Genomic DNA, 13,010 nt, shown 5'->3' with positions numbered 1-13,010 from the left:
TAGCCAGGCATGGTGGCGTATGCCTGTAGCCCCAGCTGCTTGGGAGGCTGAGGGACGAGAATCGTTTGAACCTGAGAGGCAGAGGTGGCAGTGAGCTGAGATGGCACTGGTGCACTCCAGCCTGGGTGGCAGAGTGAGACCACCTCAAGAAAAAAAAAAATTACTTAAATCTTTATTCTTGCATTATATAGCTGGACCTGGCTGTAGTTGGAAGGAAACTGCTCAGATCTAAGCACTGAGGAAGTGTACAATTCTGAGGCAGTTTTTTATTGTTAGCTTTGCTTAAATTTAAAAAAAAAAAAAGTTTAAGGATAATTTCTGACCTTTCCCTCACTACTACCCACTGGTCTTTACTTCTCTCTTCCTATAGCACTGTTTCTTAACCAAAACAATGCATTATAAACTCCCCAAGAATTTTTAAGAACCTGGTTAAGAACCTGGTTAAGCACTGTGAATATTCCTTCTTCATATGACAGCTGTGCTCCCTGAGGCAAGTCTCTGTATTCATAACTATTCCTTATGTGACCTGGTTTCCAAATCCTTGATATACTGGATGCCAGTATTTGGAAGCATCCAAGTTTCTCAATACCATTGTTAAAGAACATCTATCAAAAGTGGATTAATTACATCATGTTTTATATGGCCAACACATACATAAGGGAGTATACCTCCACCTAAGCACCTCTCATACTCATATCAATGTCACCATGGACTGTATTGAGACTTTTAGTACCTACATTACCACAGCAGCTCTTACTAAGATTTTTACTCATGTAAGCTGCTGCCAGGCTAGATTCTCACCAATCTATACAATTCCTTTTAAAATTTTAATGTAGAGTTTTACATTACTGTCTGTTCTTATTCATCTTGTTTATTTCTATCTTGATTTTAGTTTCCAAATATCCTTCTGAACCCAGTGTACTTATTAGTTAGTGATTGCAGTATTCCTTAGTTTAAGCATGTCGTTTTTCCTTCATCTGTATCACTGAGTAAGTGTTGAGAATTGGGCCAAAGAAAGTTTTCCTGCTTCTTCTAATTCCTTAGTGAACTACAATTCCATTCCCATGTTTCTACTTCTTCAAAACCAATTTCTCCCTCATTGCTTTCCCTCAATTCCTATGAGACACCTAAGACTGCTTAGTTGTTTACAAGGATGTAAGACTTTTTGAGTTAGAAGGGACTTTCCAGGATCATTTAGTCTTGCCCAACTCTCTCCTTTACAAGGAACAGAAAATCAGAAAAGTTCAGTTATATTTTGCAGGCCACATGGCATATAAATGATATGTCTGGGAACAGAACTAAGAAATACTAAATATAAATATATGGTATTCTTTCCATTACAGGTTTTCATTTAAATTTTTATATGTTCATCTGCTCATTTCATCTACATGAAAAAAATTATTTTTTATTCTGTTTTATTTAAAACATTGTGCAATTTTTGTTTTCAAAGATATTCTGGCTGCCACACAAGAAGCACATAATGCTCTGTTTCTTCTACTTTGTAAGCCCATTCAGGGAGGAAGTAGATGAATAGCCTGTCTCTACTGTGACAAACTGCCTGGCAAAATAAATAAAAATCTGGGGTTGTTGCAGGGATTGAGCAAAGAAACATTTTGGTTACAGATTTCAAATCCTGACTGACTCTCAGTCTGCAAATGCATTAACTATCAACTTCCTAAGACTCAGTAGAAAGAATAATTTTACCACTGTATTGATGATATATATTGAATCACTGTATCAATGATACAATGGATTTTTTTTTTTTTTTTGCAATGTAGTCTTGCTCTGTCGCCCACACTGGAGTGCAGAGGCACAATCTTGGCTCACTGCAGCCTCCATCTCTGAGTTCAACCAATTCTCCTGCATCAGCTTCCCAAGTAGCTGGGATTACAGGCGCCCGCCACCATGCCCAGCTAATTTTTGCATTTTTAGTAGAGACAGTGTTTCACCATGTTGACCAGGCTGGTCTCAAACTTCTGACCTCAAGTGATCCACCCATCTCGGCCTCCCAAAGTGCTGGGATTGCAGGCGTGAGCTGCCACGCCTGGCCACAATGGATTATTTTTATGTCATTTCTGGTTGATTTATGGTCAACAACACTTATGACTAAACCTAGATATGAAATCCACTGTATTATTAAAAACAATCATCATATACCTCTCCACCAGAATGTAAGATCTGCTTGAGTTAGTTATTAGTTTTTCACCCTATGATTTCTGCCTGGCTTGGAGTAGGCTCTCAATAAGAAGGTGTTGATAAACTAATGAGCAAATAAGTAAGTTCTTCCAAGGTAAAACTTACTCAAAAAATGAAAATGCAAAGATCTAAAATTTTAGTAACTCCCCAATAAGTAAACAGAAGAGACATATTCCAGAGGGAGTCATTAAAGCTAACAAATGAGTCTTCACATTACAATTACAACATTCTTTTTCAACAAAGTGCTTATTCCTTTTCTCCTTTGCCCTTTTCTCTGGAATGTCTTGTCAGGTTACTCTTTGTTTCCTTAGGCTTGTTGTGCATAAGAGACTTCTATAATAATTTCTCTGTTCATTTTTCTAGAAACACCAAGCAAATGTTCAAGGAGATCAAATCAAGTTCACTATAAGATCATAAGGAGGCTACCAGCAGAACCAGCAGAATTAGGCTCTTATAAATTATTATTAGTACTACTTCATGAGCCAAACTCAGTAACAGTCAGTAATTCACTACGTATTTTCCTCTTTGTTGTACAGCTGTTCTCGTAACTCATATCAAAATATCAAATCTCACATTCATCAAAACATCAATTTCTAGCAATACTACATTAAATAAAAATATTCTGTTTACTAGTGTTTTAATTAAAGATTATCTTTACACTGTTCCTCTAAAAAAAGTAAGTAAAAGTAGTTTAAAAAAAGTGAATTCGAAAGTTGAGGATGAAGAAATTTGTTCACCTAATCCTTTTTTTCTAATGATTTTAATGTTTACAATTTATTTAATTCATTTCAAATGTCTATGCTAAGTTGAAAATTACTGAATTAGAACTGCATCAAACTCAAACCAAAGGTTTATATCCTTTCTCTACTTGTTAAAACATTCATGCTAAAACATTTTAAAATTATTTTACTTACCAAGTCCAAACTACAATTTCTGGATATATCACCAATCACTTGGTTTATATTACATAAACATAATGTAGTAGCTTACATAAACTCACCAAATAAGAGTTTTCCTTTAAATTTACAAAAGCAGAAAATCTAATTCACAACTTCAAGAAAACAATGGATTTAATAAACAGATTAACTTACTGAAAAAATCTTTAAAGACGTTTAACCAATCCATTTTGAGTAAAAATTCCGTGTTCTCTTTTGTCAGTCTGTTAACACAGCTCAGGATAATTCTCAGTGAGCTTCCTGGTCTGTTCTGCAACACTGAAACTTCCCACACCCAATCCATGTGACCTGGCCCACACCCAGGCAATAGAAAATTTGAGGCTTCTCTTTACAAAACTTTTTTTCCTCTAAATTATAACACAGCCTGTATAACAAGCAAATAATCACGGCCAAAATTACGACCTTATTATTCAGGCTTATTTTGGAAGAAGCTTTAAAGCACATGTATTTTTTATAGTTAAAATACATTCATGCATTAATCCTTTTGTTTTCTCCTTTTCCTTCTCCACTTTCAAACAATGTCTCCACCAGCACAACCATTGTGAAACAAATCCATTAATTACACTGGACATTTAAGTTACCAAAAAGGGGCACAGAAATTATGAGAAAAGGGAAAAGGCTACCTAATGCAAAAGCTGGACTTATATCTCTTTACAGGCTAACTACAGATTACTAACTCAAAACAATGTTTCCAAGCACCCTGGAATATAGGTAGCAATAACTGTAATACAGTAATAAAGTTAACAGAGATTTCCTAAGACTTAAGAGATAAAACCTTGATAAAACTGTCTCAGTAACATCAAAATGTAGTATGGAAGGCATCCCTGGAGTATTAACAAATAATAAAAATTATATCTAAATGGGCTTTTAGATTTATATACAGTAATATCTAATACTGGAATACTTCCCCCCTTTGCTCTTAGTTTTTTCACTATGTTTTGTTAATTACTGTCACATTCACTCTAATCCCAAGATACCAGTGTCCTTTTAAAATGGAACAAAAGGCCGGGCGCGGTGGCTCAAGCCTGTAATCCCAGCACTTTGGGAGGCTGAGACGGGCGGATCACGAGGTCAGGAGATCAAGACCATCCTGGCTAACACGGTGAAACCCCATCTCTACTAAAAAATACAAAATCTAGCCGGGCGAGGTGGCGGACGCCTGCAGTCCCAGCTACTCGGGAGGCTGAGGCAGGAGAATGGCGTGAACCCAGGAGGCGGAGCTTGCAGTGAGCTGAGATCCGGCCACTGCACTCCAGCCTGGGCGACAGAGCGAGACTCCGTCTCAATAAAAAAAAACAAAAAAAAAAAGAAAAAAAAAGGAACAAAAAAAGTCTATCTGGGTATGTGTTAGTACCCTGGGCACTTACCACTATGAGGCACAGTTTCTTGAAAGAAATTACCTTAATTTCTCCCAATATCTCTATTCATCATGCTTTAAATAAATGGCCAGTATTTACAAAACCAGTATTCTTGATTCTAACCCTGTTCTCCTCTGCTACTGAAGGAAAATCTCTTTCTGATTTGTCTTCCATCGAGAAACTAAAAATAATAGTCTTAACTGCAAAACTTGAAAGTATTAAAAAAGTTACCTCAGCAGTTAAACATCACCATTATTATATCTACTTAATTACCTTCAGAACACTGGAAATATTTTATCTCAGAAACTGATAATCTATTACTTTATACCTTACTCCAAATTGTACTATATTTTAGTTTTGCAGTTTTACAATGGTTAAAAACATTAAATATTTGTATTTTATTATTAGAAGAACATTCAAGAATAACAATAATGTTGAATAAGAATAAAAACTAAGTTGGGCGTGGTAGTGAGCATCTGTAGTCCCAGCTACTCAGGAGGCTGAGGTGGGAGGGTTGCTTGAGCCCAGGAGTTCAAGTTTGGCCTGTACAACAGAGCAAGACTCCATCTCTACAAAAACCATAAAACAAAAAAAAAAAAACTAATGTAAAGTAGTGAGTCAACAGTATTTCATATTTGTCAGTCATGCTATATTTCTCCCAAACTGCCTGCACAAGGAGAAATTGTACTTTTCTTCTACATATAGACAAAGAACCATTACACAAATAGCATGTTTGCCTGAACACCAAAAATGAAATTCTGTCCCTCCCAATTCCTTCCTGTCAGCTAAGGAGAGTTTAATTTTTTATTTTATTTTTTTAAAGAAGAGGCCATTCCTTGCCCATGCATATTTCCTTCCTATCAGCTTAGCCAAGTTCAGTGTGAAGTGGGTTCCACTGTCTCAGGCCCTAAGGGAGGGCCAGTAAAGATAAAAAACAAAAACTGTGGAGAAATAAAGACAGGGAAAAAGAGAAACAAAATAGAAAAGAGCTCTGTAGATGCTAATGTACAGTAATGATCCACAGTTCTCTTATCAAATGGAAAAACAAAATGGTGGGTTTTAAGTGAAGTTCAAAATATAAAGTCATTAGATGTTAAAATTCATTATGTGCCACGTACATAAGTTGCCTTGGTGCCAAAGAGGCAATTCTGCCTATAAGTCTAAACTCCAACAGTCATTCATGGTCCAAAGAGCCCCTGCTAGAAGGTGAGAGTTAGTTCTACTCATTGGCACTACTCTGCCTTGACTTGGAGCGTGGGCCTAGATTTACAGAAACTGCATGTTAACACTCATGACCTTCACTGGTCTTCTGCATTGAACACCTGCTATGAGTCAAACTTACCTAGTCCTTGCCTTTTCAAGTCAATTATGCACACCACTGCCAGAATTATGTACAAAGAACTAAGTTCCAGGTTTCATTTAAAACAAAGTTGCTTTTCTTTTAATAAAAAATATCTTACCTAAGGTATCCTTTAGGTTTTTTACAATAGATGCTTTCCGAGCACTGTTTTTCCTTTCCACATAGTTAGAAGGCACAAAACCTGTTTTATTCATGGAATTTCGAACTCGCCACCAGGACTTAGAATCATCCAGAAGCCATAATCTCTCATTTTTCTTGATATCCAACTCTTGTTCTTGTTGGGCCACATAATCAAATTTGGCTACTACCACCACTTCTTCTGCCATCTTTCAGCAGCTTCAGCACTGTAAACACACGGAAAATATTTTTATGTAAGGTTGAAGTAGTATTAGTTCACATGCTTTTCAAAAGAGACACACCTAAAAATCTAAAGACATAAAGATGAAAAGTAAAAAACATGGAATAAAATACATGAGGCAAATACTAACTTAAAGAGACTGGTATGGCCGTGCACGATGGCTCATGCCCGTAATCCCAGCACTTTGGGAGGCCAAAGCAGGCAGATCACTTGAGGTTGAGTTTGAGACCAGCTTGGCCAACATGGTGAAATCTCATCTGTACTAAAATACAAAAATTAGCTGAGTGTGATGGTGCACGCCCACAGTCCCAGCTACTCAGGAGGCTGAGGCATGGGAATCGCTTGAACCTGGGAGGCAAAGGTTGCAGTGAGTCGAGATCACACCACTGCACTCCAGCCTGGCAGCAGAGGGAGAATCTGTCTCAATCAATCAATCAACCAATCAATAAAGAGACTGGTGTTTTTCTATTAGTATCAAACAAAACTTTAAGGGCAAAAACTATTACTAGCAAAAAAGTTCACTACCCAATGAAAATATTCTACTCAATGTATGTAATATCTACACTTTTATGTACCTAACAAGATAGTTCCAAAATATGTTGAGAGAAACACAAGGAGAAATTGACAAACCCATTACCACAGACGACAATTTTTAACATATTATCAGAGTAATAAAACAATCAAAAAAATAAAAACAGCTGGGCCTGGTGGCTCATGCCTGTAATCCCAGCACTTTGGGAGGCCAAGGGGGTTGGATCACTTGAGGTCAGGAATTCAAGACTAGCCTGGGCAACACAGTGAAACCCCATCTCTACCAAAAATACAAAAAATTAGCTGGGCGTGGTGGCAGGCACCTGTAATCTCAGCTACTCGGGAGGCTGAGGCAGGAGAATCCCTTGAACCCAGGAGGCAGAGGTTGCAGTTAGCCACTGCACTCCAGGCCTGGGCGACAGAGCCAGACTCGGTCTGAAAAAACTAACTAACTAACTAACTAACTAACTAACTAACTAACTAAATACACTATTAAGGCTAGAGAAAAACTGATATTACAGACTTACTGGTTAATATACAGAATATTGCTTCTAAACAATACAAATGAAACACAAACAAAAATCAATCGAATGCCAGGCCATAAAGAATGTCTCAACGTTCATGTAACTGGTATCCTACAACCACATTCTCCAACAACCATAACAAAAAGATAACTTTTGAAATACCACATGTTTGGAAACTTCTAAAAACTAATGAATCTAAGAAGAAATCATATTGAATTTTAAAAATACTTAGAAGTAAATAATTTTAAAAACTATACATCTAACCTTGTGGTATGCAGCAAGAGGAGTGTATATAGACAGATTTTCAGTTTTAAATAGTAACATTAAAAAATAAAGAGTGGCCGGGCGCAGTGGCTCATGCCTGTAATCCCAGCACTTTGGGAGGCCACGGTGGGTGGATCACGAGGTGAGGAGACTGACACCATCCTGGCTAACACGGTGAAACCCTGTCTCTAAAAATACAAAAAAATTAGCCGGGCGTGATGGCAGGTGCCTGTAGACCCAGCTACTTGGGAGGCTGAGGCAGGAGAATGGTTTGAACCCAGGAGGTGGGGCTTGCAGTGAGCCGAGATCACGCCACTGCACTCCAGCCTGGGCAGCAGAGCGAGACTCCGTCTCAAAAAATAATAATAAAAATAAAATAAAAAAACAAAATTTAAAAGAGCTAAAATAAATTAATGAACTGAGTATCTATCTTAAGCAGTTAGAAAAGTTAAAGAAACATTAGAAAAACAAATCCAACTAGAAAATGAGCAAAAAAACACAAAGAGCCATTCACTGAATATTTACAGATGGCAAATAAGCAGATGAAAAGGTGTTCATCATTAGGTATTAAGGAAATGCAAATTAAAACCATATTGAGATGTCACTACACACACTTGTCAGAATGGCTAAGAGTGGTAATACCAAATGCTGACACGGGTAAGCTGAAATTGGATCACTCATACACTGCCGATGAGAATGTAAAATGGTACAGACACCCTGCAAAATTGTCTAACAGTTTCTCGTGAAACTAAACATGCAACTACCATATAACCCAGCAACTGTACTCCTGGGTATTTATCCCAGAGAAATGAAGACTTATGTTTACATTTTATATGAATGTTAACAGCAACTTTATTTCTAACAGTCAAACACCAGAAACCACCCAGATGTCCTTCAACAGGCAAATAATTAAATTGGTACGTTCATACCAAAAAGGAACAACTGATGCACAAAACCTGAATGAATCTCCAGGGAATTATAATTGCTCAGTGAAAAAAGCCAATCTCAAAGGTTAACTATATGACTCCATTTATATAAAACCCTCAAAATGACAAAATATGGAAATTAGAAACAGATTAGTAGTTGCCAGGGTTAACGGGGTAGCGGAACAGGAGGGAAGTAAGTACGGCTATAAAAGGGCAACATGAAGAAATTTTGTAACATTCTTGTGATATTGTACTAGACTCCTGCCAGATGTATTACCACTAGAAGAAAACATACACTGGATCTCGCAATAAGTTCTAAAGTTTTTCAGAATTGCATGTGGATCTATAATGATCTCAAAATAAAAGTTTTATTAAAGTAAAACTGAAAGAGAAAACACAAATAGTCAAAAGTATTCAAAAGATCCTGAATATCTTTAGAATTAAAGAAATGAAAACTAAACTGAAATACCATACTTTATCAGGGTGACAAAAGTATCACCAATATTATCTAGTGCTCCCCCAGAATGTACAAAAATAGCATTCTACTATATTACTGGTATAATAACTAAAAATTTATATAATGCTTTTAAGTTTTTTAGTTATGGCACTTTTCAACATATACACAAGAGAACAACAGTATAATGAACCCTATACCTATCACCCAACTTTATCAATATTATGACTTGTGGTTCAGCTATCCCCCTAATTTTTGGTAGGGGAACTGGAATCCCATGATTTCATTAAGTACTAACAGATTAAAAACCCATATCCCTTGAAAATGAACAAATCAAGGGCTCTTGACCTTTTCCCCTTTCTAACCCATTTATGCCGGAGATTGCAACTTCTGTGTGTGTGTGTGAAAAATCAGACCTTGGTAATGACTTTGAGTGGGATATAAATAACTCTCACAAGCTTAGCGTTCCAATAATGGAACACTAGGCATAAATGGGTTAAGCCATGGACCTCCCCTCCTCCTGCCTTCCAGCAGTGTGGTGAAACATAGAACCTCTACTCACAATGTTTTTGATGCATTAAAATACACAAGATTGCAAATAAGTCAATTATACTAAAATTAAATTATCAGTATATTTTCCAAAGCTCATTTTGAAAAGGTGTTTCTTTATTAAGAACTCCGGCAACACTTACTTCATCTAATGCTAATATTCAATTTTTGCTGAATGTATTTTTTTAAACATTTCTTACAGTTGGTGTGAACTGGGATCTAAACTAAGTCGATATATTATACTTAAGCTGATATGTTTTAAGTCTCTGACACCATTCTCTTTCCCCACTCTATGTCATTTATTTAAGAAGCTGGCTTTATTTGTCCTGTAGCATTTCCCACATCGTGAATTTGGCTAATGTGTATTTTCATGTGTTCCTCTATCCCCTATAAACTGGTAATTATTTCCAGAGGCTTTACTTTTTCTAGGTCGTTTTGTCATTGTTGCAAGAATTCGTTAAGTATTCTTGTGTACTTCTTACTGCCATTTATTAGTAGGCACATTATGTCTGCCTGAACCATTTTCTGTGATGTTAAGACTGAATGGCAGATTTGTAGCACTGAACTGATTTATCCATTATAAAGTTCCCCCATCAAACCTCTACCCAATGGTTTTACCTACCACTGATGATCACTGCCTAGATCAACTATTTCAAAAATGATGATACGCTAGCTTTACCTGCTTTCAGAAACTGTGATTATTCGCAAAGAAAAATTTTGCCTAATTGTTCTATTACCCTAAGACATAAAACCTTACAGAAAAGGTAGAATACATACTTCTGTGTGGTTACGACACCAATGGGACGTAGAGTTAAGCTCACTTGTTTCCATTTTTTGAAGATCACTTTATTTTCCCTTTTTAAAATGTAATTGTTTCGTAATTATGTAAAACATTTGGATGGTTCTAAAAGCTAAACTATCAAGCAAGGTAGACGTTTAAATATCAAACATGTTTCAACATTATATTTAATAGTGTTTATATTAATGTTTAAACATTAAATATGTTTAAATATCAAACATATTTAAAACACTTAGAGGTCTTCTTCCATACCTTCTCTTTTCTCTCCCCTCTCCCATCCACCCAACTGGACAGTCATTTATTTGTTTTGGTTTATGTTTCTACTTTTTTTTTTAATATTTTAAGGAAAGTATTCAAGAAAAATATATAAGAAAATTAAAATTCTAATTTTATCTACCCCCACAACAAAACACACACACACACACGCACACAGGTGCGCACGCACACGCATACACACAGGCACAGACTATATTGTCTGAATCTTTTCATTTTTAGTTTAACTATATATCCTTAAGATCATTCCACAGCAGCATATAAGACTTCCTTTACTAATATATCTACTACTTCGAACAATTGCAGAGTGCTTCATCATTATGTAAATAGCACTTTCTTCAACTAGACCTTACTGAAGGTTAATGGGTTGTTTCTAATTTTCTGGGATTAAATAGTGCTTCAATGAACAGCCTCATATACGTGTCATTTTGAGTTTCTGTTAGTGTACCTTTGGGTTGGAATCATAGAAGAATGCTGAGTTTTAGCTAAGGTTTGTATAGTTTTGTGAGATATTGCTAAATTCTGTATTCATAAACTATTTTAAAAAATTCCTGCCGGGCGCGGTGGCTCACGCCTGTAATCCCAGCACTTTGGGAGGCCGAGGCAGGCGGATCACGAGTTCAGGAGATCGAGACCATCCTGGCAAACACAGTGAAACCCCGTCTCTATTAAAAATACAAAAAATTAGCCGGGCATGGTGGTGGGCGCCAATAGGCCCAGCTCTCGGAGGCTGAGCAGTTGAGGAATGGGCGGTGAACCCGCGGAGGCGCGAAGCTTGCAGTGAGCCGCCAGATTGCTGCCACTGCCCACTCCAGCACTGCGGGCGACACAGCCGCAGACTCCGTCTCAAAAAAAAAAAAAAATCCTAATACAACCAATATAATACAATATATCAGTGATTATTTCCCCACAGCCTTGCCAACAAACTATGTTGTCAATCTTTTGGATTTTTGCCAATCTAATAGGGGAGAAATAGTATTTCAGAGTTGTAATTTGTATTTCTCTTATTACAGTGATATGTTTTCCCATATTTAAGGGATATTTACATTTGTCTGTGTGAACTACTTGTTCATATCTTTTCCCCATATCCTAGAATAATGACTCCAACTCCATAAAGTTCCTTACCTGAAAAGGTTCCACATAGCCAGAATTTACCATTTGTTCCAGCCAAAATCTGGTGATAGGCAGATGGTTGCCTGAACCCCCATTTAGAGCAGTTACCTTAGAAAGCTTGAAATTATAAATCCTTTCTCTGCCCCTTTGTGACATAAATCTTCTACCATCGAGAATTATCTTCTCAAGGACCTGTGAACTATCTCTTTGAAATGCAAACAATCAAAAAGATAACTTTCACTTTCGTTCCCAGTCCCTGGTGGTGAGTGGGTAAGGGCCAAACATTGGTGGGCCTAATCTGCATCACTGCCTCCCGTCATAAATACAAGTTTGTTTCTCTTCCAGATAAATGCCAATAACAAACCCAGATTGCCTACTCACATGGACCACCTACTCACCTTAAAAACCACTCACTGGCCGGGCATGGTGGCTCACTCCTGTAATCCCAGCACTTTGGGAGGCCGAGGCGGGCGGATCATGAGGTCAGGAGATTGAGACCATCCTGGCCAACATGGTGAAACCCAGTCTCTACTAAAATACAAAAAAATTAGCTGGGCGTGGTGGTGTGTGCCTGTAGTCCCAGCTACTCAGGAGGCTGAGGCAGGGGAATCGCTTGAGCCTGGGAGGCAGAGATTGCAGTGAGCTGAGATCACGCTGCTGCACTCCAGCCTAGCGACAGAGACAGACTCCGTATCAAAACAAAAACAAAAACAAAACAAAAAAATCACCTTTCTTTTCCTTAGCAGTGTCTTTCCCTTAGTACACTCAACCTTTAAAAAGTCTCTTCCCCTTTTGTTTTGGCCAAAGTGAGTTGAGTTCACACTGGACTCTCTTCCCTACTGCAATAGTTACTTAATAAAATCTATCCTTACCATTTTAACTAGTGTCTGGTTTATCTTTGACGTCTATAATTCTAGTTATGGACCAACATAAGTACTGGGCTCTCCCAAATTGGAAATGCATGGAATATCCAAAGAAGCATCACAAAGGCATTAAGAAATGAAGTACAATATAAACACCACTGAAGCCCCACGCATCCCTCCATAAAGCAAAGACGCAAACACCACAGCAAAAGTTTAGAAAATGAAACCACTATTGGAACTACTGCCCACAGTTCCTCTGCTTCCTAGATCCTATGTCTTACTTTTTCTTGCTTTACCCTTCGTTTTGCTGGAGCACGTCCTCTAGTTGTTTCCTGAGTTAAGAATATATTGGAATTAAATTTTTTTAGAATGAGTATCTGAAAATGATTTTGTTCTCTCATACATGATTGGTAGTTTGGCTATCTATATACAGGGACTTACTGTTTAATGGGTACAGAGTTTAAGTTCTGCAAGATGAAGATTATT

At 37.3% G+C, this 13,010-nt stretch overlaps 1 protein-coding gene across 2 annotated transcripts in view; it reads right to left on the bottom strand.

Annotated features, from left to right (window-relative positions):
- The window catches only part of NCK1 (NCK adaptor protein 1), a 97,319-nt gene that overhangs the window by 14,998 nt on the left and 69,311 nt on the right, over nt 1-13,010 (bottom strand). For both annotated transcript variants that reach the window (XM_017874851.1, XM_017874852.1), the window contains exon 2: nt 5,971-6,214. In XM_017874851.1, the coding sequence (XP_017730340.1) occupies nt 5,971-6,196 (226 nt within the window). In that variant the 5' untranslated portion in view covers nt 6,197-6,214. The remainder of the gene's footprint in view (nt 1-5,970; nt 6,215-13,010) is intronic.

Source organism: Rhinopithecus bieti, unplaced genomic scaffold (assembly GCF_001698545.2).
Source record: "Rhinopithecus bieti isolate Rb0 unplaced genomic scaffold, ASM169854v2 scaffold_9203, whole genome shotgun sequence".
Taxonomy (NCBI): Eukaryota; Metazoa; Chordata; class Mammalia; order Primates; family Cercopithecidae; genus Rhinopithecus; species Rhinopithecus bieti.
The sequence above is the reverse complement of the archived record's forward strand: the minus strand, read 5'-3'. Positions and strand labels throughout refer to the sequence as shown.